Below are 22,002 nucleotides of genomic sequence, written 5' to 3' on the forward strand. Positions count from 1 at the left end.
CATCCATCCATCCATCCATCCATCCATCCATCCATCCATCCATCCATCCATCCATCCATCCATCCATCCATCCATCCATCCATCCATCCATCCATCCCTCCCTCCCTCCCTCCCTCCCTCCCATTAATCTAGAACCTGAATAGAACAACAATGCAGATGATCTTCAGTAACCTCTGCAGTTTATCTGCTGATGGAGTCGAAACACTCCTTAATGGGATTATCATGTTTAATCTGAGAACGGGATTAAATCTCCGCTGGCCGACAGTAACCTCTGCAGCAGCACCAGAACCTGTACACCACGCTACAACTGGTACAAAACCCATAAAACAGAGAGTACTACACCCTGTACTGTGGTGGTACTACAGAGTACTTCCCTCTCTACTCCTGCCTGTTCTTGTTATCCAACCATCCTCTGATTGGCTGTTTGCCTGTGGGGGCGCTGCACCCAGAACCACTGAAGGAAACGACACAAAAACCTCTGAAGGAGAGCAACCTCTGAACCACTGAGAGCAACTTCCTTCTTCACCAGATGGAAACAAGATGGAGGCGTCAGATTTTAGCTGTTGGAGGATTTCTCTTTAGTCTTTGGCTAAAGACCACAAGACATTTCTCCTGCTAGCGCTAGGCTAACATGTTAGCTTTGGTTGTATTTACCCAGAATGCCCTGTGCTGTAGTCCACTTCCTGCTTTTGGAGCGGTCTGTGGTCCACTTGGCGTTCACATTCAAACCGAACCAGAGTTCACTTTGACCGAACCCAGACTGAGGTCTGGAGGACCAGAGGTCAGAGGTCACTGGATCGGTTCGTTTACAAATTCACACTTCCCCAAGCAAACCAGAGTTTCTAGGCAAATGGATTGGAGTTTGATTAAAGCAGAGTAAACGGAACCGGTGTGAATGCACCCTGTGTAAGGCGCTGTTCCTAGTAGGACAATAAAACAACGACGATATCTATTAGGACAGAGTCGTGATCAATAGAAATACATTTGATAGAATGTTGATAATTTCACTAAACTTCCATCCAGAACCGCAAAGCATTCTAGGGCATGTGGGCAGAGGAAAGGGTTTTGCCGCTCAACCTTTGTCTTCGTCTGATACTCTCAATAAATCCTTCATTTGAATTTAAATCGCTTGGCTGAATGATTTGTACTAAGCTATTGGGTAGCGACCGATTTGTTTATTTTACTATTTTAATTTTGAATGTGTGCCGTTTGGGGCAGAACCGATCCGGTTCAGGTCTCATCAGGTTCTAAACTCTAGAAAAAACAACAGTTCAAGACCTGAGTCAGTCTGAGGAAGATGTGAGCAGATGAGAGAGAAGCCATGAAAAGTTTGGGACGTACAGATCGAACCAGAGGAACGACCTGTTTCAGCTTTATTCACACCTGAGCAGGTGAGGAATGTTCCCACTGAAACCAGGAGGGTTCACCCGCAGCAGGAACAAAGAGCTCAACCGCTGCTTCCAGAGAAATACGATCTGTGCCGACCTTTATTCCAGAGTCGCAGAACAAAACCGGCAGCAGCTAGGGATTCGCAGTGAGACGAGTTTCCTGCTGCTGAACGCAGCTCAGAGATTCAACTTTTAGAAAAACCTTAAAACTCTGATAAATGTTTCTGTCAGGGTGTGAGAAACAACTCAACTTTCTCAGATTCCTCCTCTAAAGATGCTTCACTCACAGATCCCTGTTCTACACGCGAAGAAACCGAAGCTGCTCTGCATCTCAGCAGGGTTTGGTTGCCGTGGTAACAGGTCAACAGGTGAGGTAATTAGATAATCCAAAAACATTTACATGAAACCTGTCAGGAAAACCTGCAGAAGACCTTCACCACTCAACTGAATGTATAAAACAGAAAACTGTTCAGTTCAAACATCATCGGTGAGCAGCTCAGCCTGTCAGACCAGGGGTCAAATCAGGGGTCATCCAGGAGATTCAGCTGGTCCGATTGGACAAGAGAAAGAAGCAAAGCTAGTACAAGAGTAAGACCAAGAAGACGGAGACCGGACAAGAAGAACCGGCAGACCGGATCAGAGCGAGACCAGAAAGGAGCAACATGAAGACACTGGGGGAACCGTGACGATCAGAGACTCGGTGGGCTTTGCTGTGGTCACTGCAGCTGTCAGCCTAACCAGAGCAGCTGTTTGGGTGAATGTTGTATGAAGTGCTTTGACTTAAAAAGTCCTAAAATTATTTATAATTTTTTACTAAAAAATGGCGTCAGTATTCAGAACGTCAGATTTGACCTTCTGTTTACAGAGTTTAATAAAATGTAATGATGGAGTCTGTAGCTCAGAAGTGACTTGCACTTTAACAGGATGTTTTATTCATACGTTTGTTTTTAAGTTTGACTTGTTGCCATAGCAGGTCAAAGTGCTTTGACTTACAATTCATTTACTCTGTTAATGTACAGGAACAGAGTCATTCAGCTGCCTGGTTGCCGTCTCGACATCGAGAATCTCTGTTTCTCTTTAACTTCAATATTTAACCACTTCAACCTGTAAGAACTTAAACATCTATATTCCAGTTCAGTTAGGACTAATTCAGATGTACAGTGGGTGGACTTAGCCCCGCCTCTGAGGCACAGCTCCTCCCCCACTTAGCTCCTACAGACTAGCCAGGAGCAATTAGCAAACAGCACATTATTAGAAAACACTTGGTGGAACTGCTGATCTTAGCATTGCTGGTAAAAACGTTGTTAAAGGGTTAATAGAGGAGCCATGTTGGGAGGACTTCCTGGAGGTGGAGCTTCAGAAAGAGCAGGAGTTTTTAAAGAGACAGAGGCCCAATTTCAATATTTCTCTTAAGTTATGTTTGATATATACAGAATTTTGAGGTGATATAGTTACTCGGTTGTGCTATGAAGTTGCACTTTGTGGCTGGAAAACATAATTCTGCCCTTTAAACCAAGTAACAAACTGCAGTGATTCCTGTAAAAATCTCTGTTTAAAGTTTTGCAATCATCCTGGATCGGTGAAAGCATCGGCGTTTGAAATGTGGCTGGAAGCCGTGCAGGCGGGTTTCCAGGCAGGTTTCCAGGCAGGTTTCCAGGCGGGTTTCCAGGCAGGTTTCCAGGCGGGTTTCCAGGCGGGTGAAGCGGCGTATCGCTGCTCAGATCCAGACTCTCTGCGCTGCTTTGTTCTGCTCTGAAAAGCTGAAACACAATCCCAACGTTTCTGTTCACATTCTGGGTTTTACAGTCTCCGCTGCTCAGAAAGAGTCTTCTTCTTCTGATGCTGAGGTTGTTAATAATCAGAAGACTTAATAAAGCCCACTCAGATTATAATCTGACAGTTGGATCAACTCGGCGTTAGCGGTTTCTGGTTCTCTGCAGACTCATCAGATTGTTGTTTTCCTTCATCACAGAGAAATTCCTCTCAGCTGTGGGTGGCAGAGCTTCTTAATCTGACCTGCAGCTATTTCCAGCAGGAGATGCTGAGTGAGATTAACAGATTACAGCCTGTTAATCCAGCAGGAACACACCAACAGAGTGGGACCGGGACAATAACAAACCGCTGCTGGTGGCGTCTTCGTCTCCTGCTGGTTCTCCGTGCTTTCTGAGCTCAGCTGTGACTCTGGAACAGATCAGAAATCCACCCGTCTCTGATTATTCCCTGAAAATGCAGATTAGGAATAATTTTCCCACCCTGGTTTTGGCGCCTCTTCAGGCACGGCGCCCATTTGCACCCACTTTTTGCGCCACTGGTTGTAGTTTGTTGTTGGACCACAGATCAACAGTCTAAAATCATCCAATCAGATCAATTCATTTAATTTACATAAAAAAACTGAACATAATCTGATCACGGCTGCTGTGGATCTGCGAGGTGGAGCAGATTCCAGTAAGACGGTTCTGTGTGGCGACCGGTCCAGGTAATCAGATCAAAATAATTCAATCCAATCACACAGACTGATCCCCGTTTGTTCCTGCTTCTAATGCTGTCGGGTTATTTACCTGAAGAACTGTCTGATTTACAGCTTTCCTCCTCTAAACAAGCACAGGGCGACAGTGGAAAGAACAACTCCCGTTCAACAGGAAGAGTTTTCCAGCAGAACCATAGCCAGACTCAGGAAACTTTCTGTTGGTCTGTCCATAAAACCCCCCAAAACACAATAATGGCTGAAATGCTTTAAGGTTTTTCTGTATAAATTTCTCTGAACTGTGATCAACTCTCACACTTTGTGGTGCATAGAAGCAGCTTTCAGCTTCTATGCACCACAAATCTGGAACAGACTTCCAGAAAACTACAAAACAGCCAAAACTCAGAGTTCCTTGAAAATCAACCCAGCTGCTTTTGGACTCTGAACGACTGGAAGTCACCTCCGGCCGGTCCGACCCGTCTGGCTGCTCCGAACCGTCCGGCCGGTCCGAACCGTCCGGCCGCTCCGAGCTGTCCGGCCGCTCCGAACCGTCCGACCGGTCCGACCGAGGCGGCCGGCTGTGTTCATTCAGTGACAGGCCTGTGACAAATGAAAAATTGTAGTTTTCTGGAAGTTTGTTCCAGATTTGTGGTGCATAGAAGCTGAAAGCTGCTTCTATGAACAAGATCTACTGGATGATAAATTGTCCCAAAAGTTATTGTGATTAATGACAATATTGTTGTTTTGAGATATAATTATAATATTTATACTATACAAAATAATGATAATAGCATAATTATGCTTAAAAATCAATAAGCTTTAAATTCTAATGAACTGGAACTGTTTTAAATATCCAAAATAAATAAAACAAATGAAATGTATGAAGACTCTGTAAACTAAAGACGGGACCAAAACAGGCTGAAGACTTTTCATCCAGTTCTTGGTAGAAAGAGGGAAAAATGATAAACCATGCTAATATAAATTATTGAGCTTGTTTTAATCTGTCACGTGATGAATTGATTTATTGATTATTGTGATTGGCAACACAAACTGAACGGCTTCAATCTGCAGCTCTTGTTTGATCTAATTCTTCTCACTGTGTCTGCAGGCTCCCATGATGCATTCTGATCTGGTTGAAGCACAGCGAGGCGTCTGGATGCTGTCGGGTCACTTCAGACTCCAACATTAAGATGTTCCAGGTAGGTCCTGGCTGAAAGCCTCGGGTTGGTTCTGTCCTGTCCCACGCGGTTTAACCGAGCGAGGTGACGGCAGTGACCTGAGCAACATGGCTGATCCTCTGCTGGAGGGAACTCCAGCCTGGTCCGGGTGGAGATGAAGCACACAGATCATCTTCATCCTCTCCATGCTGGGCTCACTGAGCATCAGCTCATAAATAAATCTGAATCAGCTCCGTTTCCATTCAGCTATAAATAAAATTACCAAAATAAATGAGCTAAATGGAAACAAACTTTGAGAAAACACAGAAAACAAAACATGAAGCAGGAAGGAGATTTGAAACGATTTATAACCTTGACTTTGACATCCAACTAAATATTTAGCTTGTAAACTAACTATTTTAGTTTGAAAGCTAAACATTTAAGTCAGATTTAAAAATTTAGTTTTAACTAAATATTTAGTTTTCAAATAAACATTTAGCTTCCTAACAAATTATTCAATTTCAAAGCTAAATATTTAGCTTGTGAATTAAATATTTAGTTTGCAACTCTGACATTTATGAATGCATGAATAACATGGTGAAAAATGAAATCCTGCATTTTTTTTCTCTGTCGGACTAAATACACTTAAATGTAGCTGTTAGCTGTTAGTGCCCCGTCTAACCCGAACCGCCAAGGCCTAAACCTGCCAATCCACAGGCCGCTAAGCACACCTGTCTCAGCTGGGGGTCAACAGGTGGGGGTCAACAGGTGGGGGTCAACAGGTGAGGGTCAACAGGTGGGGGTCAACAGGTGAGGGTCAACAGCTGGGGGTCAACAGCTGGGGGTCAACAGGTGGGGGTCAACAGGTGGGGGTCAACAGCTGGGGGTCAACACGGTCCAATGTAGGTGAAGGTCAAACCATGAGGTCATCATCATCGTCCCACCTCAGTCCAGACAAAGTAACCATGATCTCTTCATATGGGGTCAGTTCAAGAGTCACTGAGTCAGTTTGACCTTTGACCCAGAGCTTAAAGATCCTGGGGTTCATGGTTTGGAGTAGAAATGTGGCCGTTTGTAATCATATTTGGGCGCCTGGTAAGGATTTCTTCTGAACACCTTCCAGTGGAGGAGTTTTATCCCTTCACGCTCCATGAACCAGTACAGACTAATGAAGCAACACCACCTTCACCAGTAGATGGACTGGTGGTCTTAATTTCCACTCTGATCAGTTGTTACCATAATTTTGCCATCAAAGACTCTGCTGTGAACCAAACCGCCTCAGATTATCCAGAACCTGTTGGTTCCACTCCACTGGCTACCTGAACCCCCCATGCAGCTCACCAGGGGAAGTTCTGTCAAACAGCTGCTGATTTAGCGGCAGCTGGTTCTTCTGGATCGCTGATCTCCTCAGAGGAATGTTGTCTGGTACCACTGTGCCTATAAAGACAATCTCAGTCCAGGCTGCTGAGGTTCCTCCACGGTGGTACAAACTATCAGTAATCAACTCTCATCTCCAAACAACTCCACCAACTCCTCTGACTTTGGGCCACTGGAACGGTTCTACTGACTCCCTAAAGTCTCTTCTTCATGGACGTGGCATTAACTGGTTCTTCCTCAATCAGGCCTAGCCAGATTCATCTCCATTTGCAGATGCTGCGCAGTTCCTCCCTGTTTGTAGGAACCACCCAGAGGTGGTACCAGTCGGGCCAAGCTAGTTTGATTGGCAGCAGACTCCATTAGTTGACTGGAACAACAACATCTGAACCAACCATGAGACCACAGCAGTTGACGATAAATACATGGTCAAACTTTGAGGTCCAAACCTTTTTATCGGTTGTGGTGGAAAAGTCCTGACGGCGTCAACTGGACGAGGCAATGAGCAAATATACCGAGAGAAACTGGCCACCCAACGGTATACACGCAAAATGACATCATTGGCGTGCCAACCACAGCGAGGAATGGACCGCCAATGGAGTCACTCCCAACTTGACCAGAACCAAACCAGACAGTCGTCACCGTCTGCAGTGAGACTTGACAACATCAGTAAATCCTGACAGTAAAGTTATGCGTTTCCGTCTCTGCCAGGTTTGATTCCTACCTTTTTTCCTCCACCAGGGTCCCTCTCTGATCGAGTAAGAGACATCTTTGAACTCTATGTTGACGGCTGGTCTCCGTGGTAACGAGGAGAACCTCTGGGCCTCCGTCAGGGTGTTGTCCACCTTCTTCAGGGGTCCGTCCAGCTTCTTCTGGTGTTTCTGCAGCAGCGGTGTCTGCTGGGTTCCCCCCGGATGCTTGTTCATCCCCTCTTCCAAACAGACGCACACCGTCCGGGGGTCCAGCATCAGGTCGGGGGGCCCGTTGGTGTTCTGCAGGCAAGAAGATGTTTCTTTCAAGCTCAGTTTGTTCTGTGCTGCCATTTTAAAAAGAAATTCAGAGGTTTTCTTTCAACTGTTTAAACATGATTCTTCCAGTTGTGGATGGAAGACGTAAGGTGAGGTTGGCGCAGACTTCATGAGGACGTGTTAGTGCGTCTGCTGGAGAAGAGCAGTGAGCACTCAGATTAGCAGGCTCCTGTTTGTGTGGGACGCTCTGAGGCTCTAATCTGTCCTGGAGGTTACTGCTGGACAGACTGAGCCGATTGCTGCCCTGAATCAGCACAACACTAAACATCACATACACCTGGAAAAAACAATCAGCACATAGAGGAAAAGATTTTTTTAAAGCCAAAAATTAACTTTAGCTTCTTCTCTTTGTGATCAATCCCTGCTGTTGCTGGAAGACTGCAGTAGGGGGCGCACTGTGGAGAAGTTCTACAAAGATCAAGACTAAAAAAGAGGAATTATGCAAACTGGCACTTATGGGAGCTTTAAACGCATTTCCTTAACACTGCCTCTAGTGATCAGCTTTATGTTGCACACTATGAGAATGTCGCCAGAAACATTTAGAAAAAGCACAAAACAGATAAATCAGAGACTTGGGAGTTAATCTAAAACCAGATTTAACGACTCAAAAGCCACTACCACACCTGCTGATGTTTCAGTTCAGGTTAAAGTCTTAATTTGTGTTTTTTTCTGTTGCAGTGTTCAGGCGGTGGACAGTGGACACCTGTCCTCTGGTGGGTCTCCCTGTTCATGAGCCACTGAGCCACTCAGTCTGCCAGAGGAGCCTTCTGTCCACCACTGAAGCAACGATTCAAACTCTGTTCAGTCTGACTGCTTTATATTCTGATTATTAGAAATTATTTGCATATCTAAAATAATATTAATAAGAAAAAACAAAATCAGATTCTGTCTCATATTTGTTTCTGTCTGTCTGAGGAACTGAACAACTAAACTCTGTCAATATGAGACAGAAACTCTCAAAGTCGGGTTCATCCTTGTGTGTGTGTGTGTAGGTGTGTGTGTGTGTGTGTGGCACTCACCATGATGATGGAGTTGGTCACAGTGGGATTGTGCACAGACCAGGCGGCCATCAGACAGGCCATGGCAGACAGACTGCAGCTCTGTGAAGCTCTGCCTCTGAGGAAACTCCCCTCTGCCCAGCGCTGGGAAAAGTCTCCGCCCCCTGAGCTATAGCCCCGCCCATAGCTTTAGGCCACGCCCACTCATACAGGCCCATGTGCAAAATACAGATTACTGATTATTGTTTAGGATGAATATGAATATCTGTCCTAAGAGGTGGAAGCTAATTTAATTTCAATGTTGAAACCAATGGTGATTTTTGATGTGGGTAGCTGCCCAGAGCAGCATTAGCATCAGGGGCTAATGCACAATCATCAGATAAAATAATAAAATAAAATTATATATATATGCATATATATACCCGGGTCTCCCGGGTGGAAGACTGGTGACTTACCCACTGAGCTATACAGTCAGCTAAACACCAGAGCAATAGAGGCTCAGATCTACCACACCAGACAAGACCCAAGGTGTAGGTTGTGCAAGGAGGCCTCTGAGACAGTCCAGCACATAACAGCAGGGTGCAAGATGCTGGCAGGGAAAGCATACATGGAACGACATAACCAAGTGGCGGGCATAGTGTACAGGAACATCTGTGCAGAATATGGACTGGAAGCCCCGAGTTCAAAATGGGGGACACCCCCAAAGGTGGTGGAGAATGACCGAGCTAAGATCCTGTGGGACTTCCAGATCCAGACAGACAAGATGGTAATGGCGAACCAACCGGACATTGTGGTGGTGGATAAAGAACAGAGGAAAGCCGTTGTGGTGGATGTAGCAATACCAAGTGACCACAACATCAGGAAAAAGGAGAAACTGGAGAAATACCAGGGCCTCAGAGAGGAACTGGAGAAGGCCTGGAAGGTGAAGACCACAGTGGTGCCTGTGGTCATAGGGGCCCTCGGGGCAGTCACCCCCAAACTGGAGCAGTGGCTCAAACAGATCCCAGGAACAACATCAGACATCTCAGTCCAGAAATGTGCAGAACCCTCAAGCTCCCAGGCCTCTGGTAGAGGACCCGAGCTCAGAGGATGAAAGAGACCACCCACGGAGGGTGAGAGGGGAATTTTTTATATATATATATATATATATATATGTATAATATGTCTTTCAAGTTTAGCCATCTAATATTTAGTTAGTGAGCTATATGATCTGTAAACAAAATGTATAAACAATTGAATATTTAGTTAATTTCGATATTTAGTAAGTAAGCTAAATATTTAGATTGAAATTAAATCTTTAGCTTTCACACTAAGTGTTTAGAAATTATCTAGTTTTCTAAACTAAATGTTTAGTTAGCGAGATAAGCTAAATGTCTGGTGTCTAAACTAAATGTTCAGTTTAGGAAACATTTGTTTTTTTCTTTAACTAAATATTGAGTAAGAAAGCTAGCAGAGGTGTGCCGATTGATCGGTCACTGATCATAATCGGGCCGATTTTCGTGAAAAAGTGCATGATCGGTGATCAGCGATCATTGGCTCTTGTTGCCGATACCGATCATCTCATTTTGCAGCCTGCATGTGCAGCTGGTCTCCTCTTTCTTTCACTCTGCGCAAACGCGCAGCAACAAATCCTAAGCGATGTGGAACTATAACGCACTGAGCTGTTGAACCGCTGCTACGCTACAGGTAGTAATATCTGACAGACGGAGCTTCGCTTCTGCTCCACCTGGTAGTGACTCTCACACCGAACCTGCTTAAAGCTGCAGCATCTAACTTAAAAAAATAAATTTTACATACGTATTAAAACTTTCGCTGTCCTAACATGAGACAGATAATCTCTGAGAAAATAATCGATCTCCTCCCTGATCTGCATAATTACTCCGCTCAGTCAGAAACAGCCAATCAGAGCTAGCAGTAACCAGCTAGCCGCCATGCTAACAGGAAGTTTCATTCAGTAAATCTGGATTGTTTATTGTAATGGAACCTGTTTTTGCCTTTGAATGTTAAGTTTTATACTTGAACTTCTTGGCAATGTTGAGAGGTTTTATTTTGGCTCTTTGCGTTATTTAGCCTCTTCAGAGCCTTCATATGTTATCAGTCTGTTAAAGATAGTATTATCAATAGCAGTACAATTTGCACAATGCCTGTTTTGTTTAGTTTTCTTCTTGAAAAAAGTTATTAAAAACAAGTTTTTGTCTAAATTAAGGTGAATTTATGGTTCCTTTTTCCACATAATGTAACCGGTAGTGTTTATGATAAAAAATAATATAATAATAATAATTATGTGATCGGTATCGGGAGGAAAAAACCTGATCGGCACATCTCTGAAAGCTAGATATTTATTTAGCAAGCTAAACGTTTAGCTTCTACACTAAATGTCATTTGCTAACCAAACATTTAGTTAAACTGAATACTTCGATCTAAATATTTGGCTTGCATACTAAATATTCAGATTGGAGTTAAATGTTTTATCACCTAGACAATACATATTTTATAAACTAAATATTTATTTTCAATCTAAATATTTAGCTAAGTTTGAAACATTGACATTTATAAATGAATAACATACTGGAAATATTGAAAATGAACCTGAATTAAACATGTTTGTTCAGCTTAGAGCTGCAGGAGAGGAAAGTCCAGCTTTAAGGCTGAGATTCCAGGATGTCAGAATTTCCAGATGTTACCATCAATAACCCAAATTATTGCTGTTAAGTTTGTTCTTGCTGATCAGTTCAATTTGTCTTTATCAAATTTTACTCTCATAATTCTCAGCTGCAGCCTTAGACATTTCTCAGTTAAATCAGAATCAGCAGCAGTTTTATTTTAAAAACTCTACATTCTGATTTCATTGGTGAGAAAAATCAGTTTCTTTCAGGAAAGTTAATCTTTTAAACCCGTTGTGATTTACAATACATCTGCCCCAAAACAACATCCATATGAAATCTGGTTGTTCTGAGTTGATGCATTAAATCTTCATAAGCTTCACTGAGGCTGTTTAAATCTGAGCTGACAGCGCCCCCCGCAGGTTCACAGGCAGAAAACACAGAATCAACTCAGAAAGCCTTTGAACATCACGTTTATTTTCCCTTACAAACTGAAAAACAACAAAACATAAAACATTTAGAATAAAATAAAAGTTTGGTCGCCGTTCAGTTCAGAGACGAAAATGTTCTCTCCACCTGCTCAGGTGTGTAGCCCCGCCCACCGCCTCAATGTGACTGGGTCTTCTGACCAGGAGATTAAACGAGTCACTTTACGGAAACACATCTTAAACTAAAATTAAACTGTTGTGGAGGATGACGCCGATTTTATTTATTCTAACAGGAAACTACAGATGAACTGCTCCAGTCTGAAGAACCGGAACAGGAAGTTCAGGCTGTGAGGAGGAGGAAGATGAACGCCTCCTCTGCTTCAGTCTTCCTTCCTCCGGTTTGTTGGCTTCAGTTTGACTCCAGGCTTCAGATTCTGCCTGAACCTGCAGGTCGGCTTCATCGGGTCGGAGGAAGCTGAGGATCAAACTGAATCTGATTTGGAGACCAAACTGAAGCCAGCACAGCGTCAGCGCCGGCCCAGATCGCGCGGCTCCTCTTCATTTCGTCTTCTTCTCCGTGGCCAGCGTGTCGTGCAGCTTGGAGACGTAGGCCTCAAACTGGTCCATCACCAGAGTGCCCGACTCGTCGAAGAACGTCGACACGGACTTGGTGAACTCGGCGTCACGCGAGTTCCTGGTCTTCCCGTCAGTGAAGAAGACGCGGAGCGAGTACTGGTCATCGAACCTGGAAGAGAGTTGGAGAAAAAAGGAGAGTCAAACTGAGCTGAAGAAACAAACACTTCAGCTCCTTTTTCTATTTAGTTCCTGTTTTCTCAGTCGGTGGAAGAAAACAAGCTTCTTTTGCCACCTGATGGTCCAGTCGACCCGGTTCTACTGAAACCAGAAAATCTGCTCCACCTCCAGCTGCTGTGGCTCTGAGTCAAACCAGCCTGTTCCCCTCCTGGCCTGTGGGGGCGCTGCACCAAGAACCACTGAAGGAAACGACAAAACCTCTGAAGGCACTGAGAGCAACTTCCTTCTTCACCAGATGGAAACAAGATGGAGGCGTCAGATTTTAGTGTTGGAGGATTTCTCTTTAGTCTTTGGCTAAAGACCAGGAGACATTTCTGTTGCTAGCGCTAGGCTAACAGGTTTGTTTTGGTGGTGTTTACCCAGAATGCCCTGCAATGTATTCCTCTTCCTGTTTCTGCAGCGGTCTCCGGTCCGCTTGGCGTTCAAATATGCATTCAAACTGAAACAGATTTCACTTCAGCTGAATCCAGCCCGAAGTGTGGAAGACCAGAGTTAGCTTAGCATTCACACGTCACCAACCGAACTGGACTTTCTAGACAAATGGACCGGAGTTGGATTAAAGCGGACCAATCAGGGCTGGTGGGAATGATGTGCAGCAGGTTCTGGTCTAAAGAGCGGGTCGTGTCCGTTTGGTAGTTTTCTATTTGGCTGTTTAATGTTTTGCATTTAATGCAGCGCAGCGTGTTGTGCAGTGTTGTGTAGTTTGCAGCGTAAGGTGCTGTGTTGGTGCTGCACTCGGACCGTTTGAGGGAGGACGACAGCTGCCAGACGTGGTCCGGATCCATCCCGGCCGGGTCTTTCTGCATGGCCACCAGGAAGATGTTCTTCTCCTTGTAGGACGTGTAGAGAGTCAGGATGCCCATCATGATGAAGTATGTGATGAAGGCGAGTTAGGGAACGCTCATCGTTTATCACCAAGTTTTAAACTTTACATTAACCTGCTGTGGGGCTGTGGTAAAACCCGGACCGGAGCAGGTGAAGGATATGAGATGACGCAGCAGGCCAGGACGGGTCTGGACTCGGGGAACGGGTACAGGTAGTCCCAGACCAGCGCCAGCATGGCAAACAGACAGGAGACGGTGCAGATCAGCAGCCGGCCGTCCACCAGCTGGAAGTTCTCCACATAGCCGTACTTCTCCAGCAGCACCTGCAGGGGGCGCCACAGCCACCAGACAAAGAAAAAAAAAAAGGAATGATGGTTAGAAAATAATGTTTCTATAAAACAAACATTCATTAGCAGCAGCTTTCTAGCTAATCAGCAAATAAGCTGACAGTTGCCATGACAACAGGACCAAACCTTTTTCGCCGCATCGTCCAGAGAGTTCTTCACCGCGGCTCCGTCCCACTTATCGATCTTCACCGGCTTCTCGTCAATCCGCCACTGAAACGACAAACAACCCGGTCAGGATCCTGACCATCCAATCAGGACGCAGATGCACCGCCCCTCCTCACTGCGGGTTGGATGCAGTGAAACATCCAACCTGCCGTCCATCAGGGCTCTGGCTCTGACCCCAGAGTCCTGATGGACGGCTCAGGTCAGAGCCGGCAGCTGAACCTCAGTGAGTTCGCTGCCTGCGGTTAGGGGTGGCGTTTCAGAAACCAGCAGCCTGTATGTGTTACTTCCTGTTTCCTGAACACAGCTTCATCATCAGATCTTGTTCATTATGAAATTAGTTCAAAGCAGAAACTCTGAGTTTAACGACGCACCATCCTCTGATCTCAGCACTGAAACATTATTCAGCCAATCAAACATTTTATATGTTCACTCGCCTCAGGTGATCATTGTGACTGAACCAGAGAATTCATAATTCATTTTGTTTGTTTTGTTTATTTATTTTGGATATTTAAAATGTTTTCCAGTTCCAGTGTTAAATGTTTATTGATCTTTGAGAATGTGTTCTTGGATTATTCTATTAGTTGAAAATTGTTTGAAAACAACATTATTGTTTATCCCAGTAACTACTAGGATAAATTATCGTGACAGATCTATTTGAAGCTGATCGGTTTGTTGACATGGTTCCAACCTGGGCTTTAATAGATGATTAAATGCAGTTACTGTAGGCAGTTCAGTGATGAAAAAATTTTTAATTAAAATTTTTAAAAAAGAAAAATAATTCACACTTCTTGTAACAAAAGGGAACGTTTCTTAAGAGCAGCATTTGTGTTGGTGGCACACACAGAGTTACCTAAAACTGAGGTACAAAGAGCCTTTGTGGGATCTTGTATTGTTGTAGCCAAAACACTAGTCAAGTATTTTTGTTTTGTTTTGTGAAGTTTTCTCCAGCTACCAGAGGCTGAAAGAAAAATATGATCTTACTAAAATTTATTTTAGAAAGTTATTTTATTTACCTTTCAAATTAAACTTTTTTTAATGCACTCCTGAAGTTTTGCATAATTGACATCTAGTCAATAAATTGTATCTCAATAAGTATTTTGACTCATCTGCTGCAGAGGGCGTCGTACTTTTTAAACAAAAAGCTAGATGAATTTGATCCTTTTGGGATTCCATATAACTTGATGAAAAACTGATGCAAACACGTTGCATCGGCCTGTTTTCTTAAACTTTGAAACCGATCAATTCCACGGATTATACCTTTGGTGATGCTTATTGTCACTTTGTACATTTGGCCCTCTGTTTCAAAATAAAATTAAATTTGTGATTTTTTGAATGAAGTCTGGCGCAGTGGTTCGTAACAGCTGCAAACACACACAACGAATTTCAGTGTAACTTGATTGATCTTCGATGCAGGAAGAGAACAGGAAGATTTTCTAGATTTAAGTTTCATTTCATAAGTCTACAAATAGTTTAATTTCATTTAAATTTCTTAGATTCAGCTCACCGGAAACCCAACATTAAAACTGTTGTTCTGAGTAACATCTGAACTCTGAGATCTGGATATTTGAACTATAGCAGAGAATAAAGCCATCAGGTTTCACCCAAAAACAGAATAAAACAAAAAACGTTAAAACTTTAAATCCTTACTTTCTCCAACAGCCCGCTCTTCCCGTTCCGAGCCGCCATCTTTAGCCTTCCAAATAAGGAAGTCGTGAGCTGGACCAACCTGATTGGCTCAGAATGCTTAACATTTAAGTCCCGTTAGTGCGTCTGCGTGGCGAACGTAACTGCGTCATCATGTAAGTTGGACAACCAATAATGAATTAAACCAGAATATGAAAGTCCATTCGTTACATTTACCCGCTTATCGTCGCGGAGGACAAAATTACTAAACTCTCGGCAGCTTTAACGTTGCTTAAAAAGTAAGTATTAATTGCAAATAACTGATTGGTGCTGATAACATTTTCAGTTTCTTTGTAAATTATAATAAACGTTAAGTATTTTTGAATTTGAATGTTGGGAGATATTTGTTTTACAGGAGGCATCTGACAGATTGACAGTAAGGTTTTACCTTAAATGTAAAAAAGAAAAAAACATCTAAAAATATATTTCTAATTTTTTTTTAATTCTACAAATTAGTAATTTTTTATGTTAGGAAAAAACAAAAAACACTGAAATAAAATAATAAAAAAACCCCAGCAAAAATAAAGAATTGGAAAACCCATGTAAAAACAAAGGAAATTTAAAATTAAAGGTAAATACATTTTTAAAAAAACATTTAGAATTTTTGCTGACTCGTTAAAAAACAGCATGTAAACGACAGATTCCTGTTTTAGGAGGTTTATTTCATTCCTGCAGTTTCTTCTTCTGCTGTTTTACATGATGTACAGAAAGGAGTTGATGGCCAGGATGAAGCTAATTTAACGCAGCTCGTTTTTTAATCCGTTGCAGCTAATCATGAGTTTCATTGAGTGTTAGAGAAGCACCGATTCTCCTGTAGGTCCGTGAGGTCCAGGTTGCACCGCGTTCATCACAGAACCGGAACTGGGTTTGGAGCAAGGCTATGACCCCAAACAGGAAGCTCTCTCTGCAGCGTTCTGATTGGTTGAAGGGAATACGGAGTTGGGTCATGTGACGCAGCCGCTCCTTCAGGACCGAACTGGTGCGTCTCCAGAACCGATCAGCTGATTATCAGGAATCAATTGTTGCAGTTTGATTGAGTAAAAACAGTGTATTGATGATCAGAACCGGAATAAAGAACCAGAACCTGCTGTGGTTCTGTCCAGGTTTGGTTCTCTGCTGGTGTTTGGAAGAAACGTTCCGCCTGGAAAAACTTTCCTTTGGTCTCTTTGCATATCTGCGGGCCGGAGCCTGACTCCTCACAGCTTCTTGCTGATTGGCCGGGACGTCCTCAGGCCCCGCCTCCTGCGGTTCTGGGTGGACCTCCATGAGCGCAGGAAGTAGCGGTCGGGGCTGGTCCTGCGGACCTCCAGGTCGAACTGTCTCTGCAGTCTGAGGGCGAGCGCTCGGTCCTGCCGCTCCTGCTGGACAGAACACGGCGCCTCCTGCTGGCCGCTGGGCCGGCTCCTCTTCAGCGCCGGGTCCAGAACCGGGTCCAGAGCCGGATCCAGGTGTTTGGTCTTCTGGTTCCTCTTCTTGCCCCTCCTTGAGGTAGACTGGTTGCAGATGCCGTCCCACTCCTTCCTGGGACTCAACGAGTCCTTTGGCACAAGTTTTCCGGGTCGGAACCCGGAGTTGTTGCACGGAGAGAACGAGTGTTTCCGTCCGAATGGCGCTGGGCCGCCGCCGGGTTCCAGGGCGGCACCGGCCGACTCCAAGTCCGAACAGCCTCTGAGGGCGGCGCCGCAGCCGTAGCGGACGGCGGGGACACGGATCTTCACCGACTGTTTCTGGAAGCCGTCCATGTCTGGCGGCTCGAACAGTAGCCGCCTCCTGTTGGCCAGCGCCACGGAGCCGCAGTGCTGCAGCGCCTTGGAGGCTCCGCCCCCTTCGGGCTCAGGGGCCGGGCTCGTGAGCGTGGCCCTGGTGCTGACCTTCAGCCCCTGCCGGTCCAGCTCAATCTGCCGCCACTTCTGCAGGACGGCCGGGCTCGCCTCGTAGCTGGTGGCCTTCTGCAGGCTGCGGCTCAGGTTGCGTGGCGTCGCCTTGACGACGGTGGGCTCCAACAGGCGGCCGTCAGGCAGCCGCTTGGGCGGCGTGCACGGCGAGCAGACAATGGGCTTAAAGTGGTTGAGCTCCTCTGAGATGCTGTCGTTGCTCTCGGGGCTGATGGAACGCTCGGCGCGGGCCGGCGGCGGCGGCAGACCCAGAGGCGCCGATGACGTCAGCACCGCCCTCCAGGTGAGCCTGCGGTCCGGCGCCGTGATGGGCGCTGAGATGGAGCGGCTGTTCTCCGACGACAGCAGGATGCCGGCTGCCGAGCTGTGGCTGATGCCCACCTGCAGGACGGTGACGGACAGCGTTACTGCAGGCTTCACCAACACAAAGGTCAGACGTTTTAAAATGATTCTGACATCATGACAGGACGTTCCAAACACATGAAGGAAAGTTTTTGTTGCTCTTGGAGCAGCTTTGTGCTGCTCATGTAAGGAAATGGGACATGGCTCTCAGCTATCTAGTAGAGCCATATCTGCTACTTGGCTAGCTAAAGAGCCGTATGCTAGCTGCTAATGGCTTGCTTGTGTTTGCTTGCTAGCTATCAAGAAGGTAGCAAGCAAACTGGCTACCTAGCAAGCATTAGCAGCATGTTCTTGGTAGCCTTGAGGCTTGAGTCAGTGAGTGAAGATGTCTGTGTGCGACTCGAACTTTTGCCTTATAGAAAGTTCTGTGAAAAAAACCGATGTAGAAAATGTGAGATTAAATAATCCACCACAACAAGGCATATTTAAGGCCAACTTGCATTTTTAAAAAAATAAATTTAAGACATTTTAAGACAATTGTGAATAAAATTTCAGACCTTTATCTCAACAGAAATGTACAAGAGAAATGGAACAAAACTGTGACATTTCACGACAAGTCGAGTTTAAAGTCAACTTACATTTTCTTTAATGAATTTAAGAGTTTTTACGACATTTTAAGGATTTGCTGACATTCTGACAGAGCCGGGTTAGAACGCATCCGTAGGCCTGTGATAACAAACATGGACTGATTTACTGTCCGGCGGTTCTGATCCAACCCACCTGCTCCATGACGGCCGCTGGCGGGACGATCGCCTTCATCTTCCCTCCCCGGTCCTCCAGGGGGTCGGTGCAGCTCCGACTCCTCCGGGAACCACTAAGGAGCAAACAGGAGGTCAAAGGTCGGACTCCAGGAGTGCCGATGTCTCAGGCCGCTCCGCTCACCTGCTGACGGCTGAGGAGTTCTTGGTTTTCCTGATGAAGGCGGAGATGTTCCGGATCCTCCTGCTGATGGGCTCCTCGTTCTCAGAGTCGGACAGAACCCCCTGAGAAGAGCGGCGGGTTGAGGAACAGAACAGGAAGGATGGACGGGTTCTGGATCCGTTGGACTCACCGGCTCCACCGCGCGTCGAACCGACCCGGATTCGTCCTTCCCCATCAGGCAGCTCCACTTCCGGATCTCCTCCCGGTCGTCGGATGCCAGCAGCTGGACAGGAAGAGGCGGGACAGATTCCTGACCATATTCGGGACGCAGAGACTTCCTGAAAGCTCCCAGACTCACCTTGAGCTTCGCAGACGGAGCCGCAGGAGCGTCCGCAGACTTCGGCAGGGTCGGACAGACGAAGACGCCTGGGAGCAAAACAGAAACAGAGACGCTGTTCCTGAACATGATCCAACCAGGCCTCCGTAGCCGTCAGAACCAGAGAGCCAACAGGATTCTTTCTGCCTCCTCACTAAATTTAAAGGGGCGGTGTCATGGAAAATCAACTCTTTGAGCTTTACGTTATAAAGTTATTCCCTCATCATAAACATGTCTCGAGTGTTGCCTTGATTCTTTCCTGCATTTTATGCTGGTAAAACGTTGTTAAAGGGTTAATAGAGAAGCCATGTTGTGATGACTTCCTGAAGGCGGAGCTTCAGAAAGAGCAGGAGCTTCTTAAAGAAACAGAGGCCCAATTTTAAGGCGTTAAATTACAAAGTCAAATTTTTGTTAAGTCACATTTGAAATATATAGCATTAAACTATGTTGCAATTTAAGATAACATAGTTACTTGATTACTATAAGATGACACAGTGTGCCTGGAAAATGTTTTTACTTAAAGGGCCAGTGTTATGTGTTTTCCAAGCACCTAGTGCCATTTTATAGCATAATCAAATAACTATTGTTTACTTAATTTGTTATAAAATGACATATATATATCTATATATGTGTCAAATATGATATAAAAAAGTTTTTACTTCGTAATTTAAAGCCTTGAAATTGGGTCTTTATCTCTAAAAACTCCTGCTCTTTCTGAAACTCCGCCTCCAGGAAGTCATCCCAACATGGCTCCTCTATGTTGTAAAAACCTTTCTTTTTACCAGCATTTCACTGAGCAGTAGCTCCTGTAATAAGCTCAGCAGTTCCACCAGCTGTTTGCTAATTACTGCTGGCTAGTCTGAAGGATCTGAGCAGGAGAATCAAGAGGGAGGGCTGGTCCATGACGAAGCTGAGGAGGAGCTGCGCCTCGAAGGCGGGGCTAGGTCCACCCAGCAGAATGGCTGCCACGGAAATTAAAGGATCTCCTAAACATGCATGACAGAACCAAAGTGACACACCAGGTTTGTTTATGATGTGGGAATAAAATTCTAACACGATGTTACACTCAAAAAGTTGATTTTACGTAATACTGCCCCTTTAAAATCCGCGATCAGACAGAAAACTGCAATCGGTGCACCTCGAGTTGTTTCACCTTAAATAGGCATCTAATAACATTATAATGTATGAATAATATGTTTTTAATGTATCATTCATGAAGCACAACACAAATACAGCACAATAACAACTGAATCTTGTCATGCAGCTGTTAAACTAAAAGCAAATTATTAATTATTTAAATTAGGTAACATTTTCCTTATTCTGAGATATTTAAAGATTTAGCTCCTCTTTCCAGGTCTTACTTCCTCCGGTAACTGGGACCAGAACTCCCAGTGGCTTCCACCACAAACCTCGACAAGTCCCAACAGAGTAATTCAAAATGAACTGAGCAGTACAGAGTACTGTAGTTCTACTACCAGGTCTGTATAACTGAGCTCCTCCTGTGTCTGTACATGTCTGGACAAGTCCTACATGATGCAAACTAAACTGACTGACCAGAACCGGTCAACAAACCAGAAAGTATGACCAGAAATATCCATTAAACTGAGCAGAAAGTGTTGAACAAACCAGAAAAAAAAACGAGAAAAAAGCCTCAAACTGCGCAGAAAGAGGATAAACCGGAGCAGCAGCTCCTCACAGGACAGTCATGTGTTCACCTGATGTTTTCATTGATTTATCTGGGACTGATTGGTGACTATCATATTCACACCGAACCGTCCCGATCCCAATACGTCCGCAGTCCGAACGGACCCGGACCGCTCCGCAGCGGGACCGAACCCAGTCCACCGCTGCTCTTTTCACTGCAAATTCCTGCTGTTTATTACACCCAACTTTATTAAAGTTCCGAATAAATCAGTTTATTCCCGGTTCTTTTCCAGCAGCTCTTCAGAGGACCGAACCCCGGCGCCAGGACAGATTCAGCGCCCTGTGAGCTGCTCTCTCCCCGCTAAACACACTCACCTCTCCGGCTCTCGCTGTCCCTCTTTCCCGCTCTGCTGCTGCCTCTCTCGGGGTCACTTCTTCTCCGGATTCGCTCCTCTCTGCCCGGGACTCTCCGGGCCAGGCACCGGGAACAGGCCGTCCCAGTCCCCGACCCAGACCGGCTCTCTGAGCAGGCTGAGCACTTTTCCGGCGGTCCGGACCCTGAGCGGCACCGGGCGGCTCCTGCCGTGCCGGGCCGTGACCTGGAGGTGTCTGCGGCGGTACCGGCCTGAGTGGATCGCTGTTCGGCGAACCCTGCGGTCGCCATCTTGTCTCTCAGGTCCGCTCCGAAAACAAACCCCACCCCCTGCCGAAAACAGCGCGAGCGCGAGCTGGACGCGCGTGCAGCCCGCCAACCGAAGAGCCGGGACACAGCGGCGCGAGCCTACTGTGGCGGGAGTCAGAATTTTCAAAATAAAAGCACAAATTCCCAACGTAATATGATACGACGCAACATACTCAGAACTGAAATTATCCAAAAATTGTACAAAAATGTATACATTCTTCATCTAAGTAAAAAACAACAACAAAGAAAACTTTGTATGTGCTACTAAAAATTCCTCAAGTGGCAAAGTTTTAGCTTCACCTGGTTCAATTTCTGCAAAAAAAAAAAAAGGAAAAAAAGTGTCTTTTGCTATCCAATCATGAATCGGTTAATAATAATAATAATAATAATAATAATAATAATAATCACAAAATCAGTCCTACCCTCATTTTCATATATTGATGCAAGTATTTTTAGCTGCATGCTAAAGGGATGCTATGTTGCTGCATTTTAGGCAATTGTTATGGATAAACACGGAATCATTTATTCGGAACACAATAAAATGTTTTATTTTCTTATTAAAAAGGAATTTAATTCTTTATTGCATTTTGAATTTAATTGGATGACAATATACTCTGTCTATGTCTGTGTTTTATTGTATTTCTAATATTGTATAAAAGGCTTAAGTGATTAACTGAAAAATCTACACAATGTGTATATTTATTTTTATTTGAAAAGTCACAATAGTCAATTACTAATTGAGTCAGTAGTTGCTGCCCAATGGATTTAAGTTGAATTATTGAGTGTTTCACTGAAGCAGAGAAACAATAAGGTGTAGAATTTTTTCAAGAGGTGTAAATATTGGTAATCATCCCAAATTTTTGATATCGG

The 22,002-nt window shown here is 44.8% G+C and overlaps 3 protein-coding genes across 5 annotated transcripts in view; all 3 read right to left on the reverse strand.

Moving 5' to 3' along the window:
• Positions 1-8,537, reverse strand: part of abcg1 (ATP-binding cassette, sub-family G (WHITE), member 1) — a 16,402-nt gene extending 7,865 nt beyond the window's left edge. For both annotated transcript variants that reach the window (XM_007573721.2, XM_007573720.2), the window contains exons 1-2: positions 8,431-8,537; positions 7,108-7,375 (exon numbers count right to left, since the gene is read on the reverse strand). In XM_007573721.2, coding sequence (XP_007573783.1) covers positions 7,108-7,375; positions 8,431-8,493 — 331 coding nt within the window. In that variant the 5' untranslated portion in view covers positions 8,494-8,537. The remainder of the gene's footprint in view (positions 1-7,107; positions 7,376-8,430) is intronic.
• Positions 8,538-11,468: 2,931 nt separating this feature from the next.
• spcs2 (signal peptidase complex subunit 2) lies at positions 11,469-15,342 on the reverse strand. Its single transcript, XM_007573723.2, has 5 exons — positions 15,237-15,342; positions 13,551-13,634; positions 13,240-13,400; positions 12,995-13,129; positions 11,469-12,185 (listed from the first exon to the last, which is right to left on the reverse strand). Exons 1-5 carry the CDS (start codon positions 15,273-15,275, stop codon positions 11,999-12,001), a joined length of 606 nt encoding a protein of 201 aa, XP_007573785.1. The 5' UTR covers positions 15,276-15,342; the 3' UTR covers positions 11,469-11,998.
• Positions 15,343-15,913: 571 nt separating this feature from the next.
• On the reverse strand, positions 15,914-21,213 carry rnf169 (ring finger protein 169). Of its 2 annotated transcripts, XM_007573725.2 has the most exons (6): positions 20,826-21,208; positions 18,789-18,856; positions 18,621-18,713; positions 18,452-18,552; positions 18,290-18,383; positions 15,914-17,548 (listed from the first exon to the last, which is right to left on the reverse strand). In XM_007573725.2, the coding sequence occupies exons 1-6, from the start codon at positions 21,112-21,114 to the stop codon at positions 16,469-16,471; spliced, it is 1,725 nt and encodes a 574-aa protein (XP_007573787.1). In that variant the 5' UTR covers positions 21,115-21,208; the 3' UTR covers positions 15,914-16,468. The 2 variants fall into 2 exon arrangements, with proteins under 2 accessions (XP_007573787.1, XP_007573786.1); XM_007573724.2 differs by having other exon boundaries at positions 18,621-18,856; positions 20,826-21,213.
• Between the last annotated feature and the right edge of the window lie 789 nt (positions 21,214-22,002).

The sequence above is a fragment of the Poecilia formosa genome, unplaced genomic scaffold (assembly GCF_000485575.1).
Source record: "Poecilia formosa unplaced genomic scaffold, Poecilia_formosa-5.1.2 Scaffold337, whole genome shotgun sequence".
NCBI classification, from domain to species: domain Eukaryota; kingdom Metazoa; phylum Chordata; class Actinopteri; order Cyprinodontiformes; family Poeciliidae; genus Poecilia; species Poecilia formosa.

What these genes read in the sequence shown, in the direction of transcription:
- spcs2 (XM_007573723.2), bottom strand. Translation starts at nt 15,275, where the DNA reads ATGGCGGCTCGGAACGGGAAGAGCGGGCTGTTGGAGAAA. An exon ending in AGAGCGGGCTGTTGGAGAAA is followed by an intron (nt 13,635 to 15,236) that starts GTAAGGATTTAA and finishes TTGTCGTTTCAG; the next exon opens with TGGCGGATTGACGAGAAGCC. An exon ending in TGGACGATGCGGCGAAAAAG is followed by an intron (nt 13,401 to 13,550) that starts GTTTGGTCCTGT and finishes CGCCCCCTGCAG; the next exon opens with GTGCTGCTGGAGAAGTACGG.
- rnf169 (XM_007573724.2), bottom strand. Translation starts at nt 21,114, where the DNA reads ATGGCGACCGCAGGGTTCGCCGAACAGCGATCCACTCAGGCCGGTACC. An exon ending in TTCGACGCGCGGTGGAGCCG is followed by an intron (nt 18,553 to 18,620) that starts GTGAGTCCAACG and finishes CGCTCTTCTCAG; the next exon opens with GGGGTTCTGTCCGACTCTGA. An exon ending in AACTCCTCAGCCGTCAGCAG is followed by an intron (nt 18,384 to 18,451) that starts GTGAGCGGAGCG and finishes TTTGCTCCTTAG; the next exon opens with TGGTTCCCGGAGGAGTCGGA.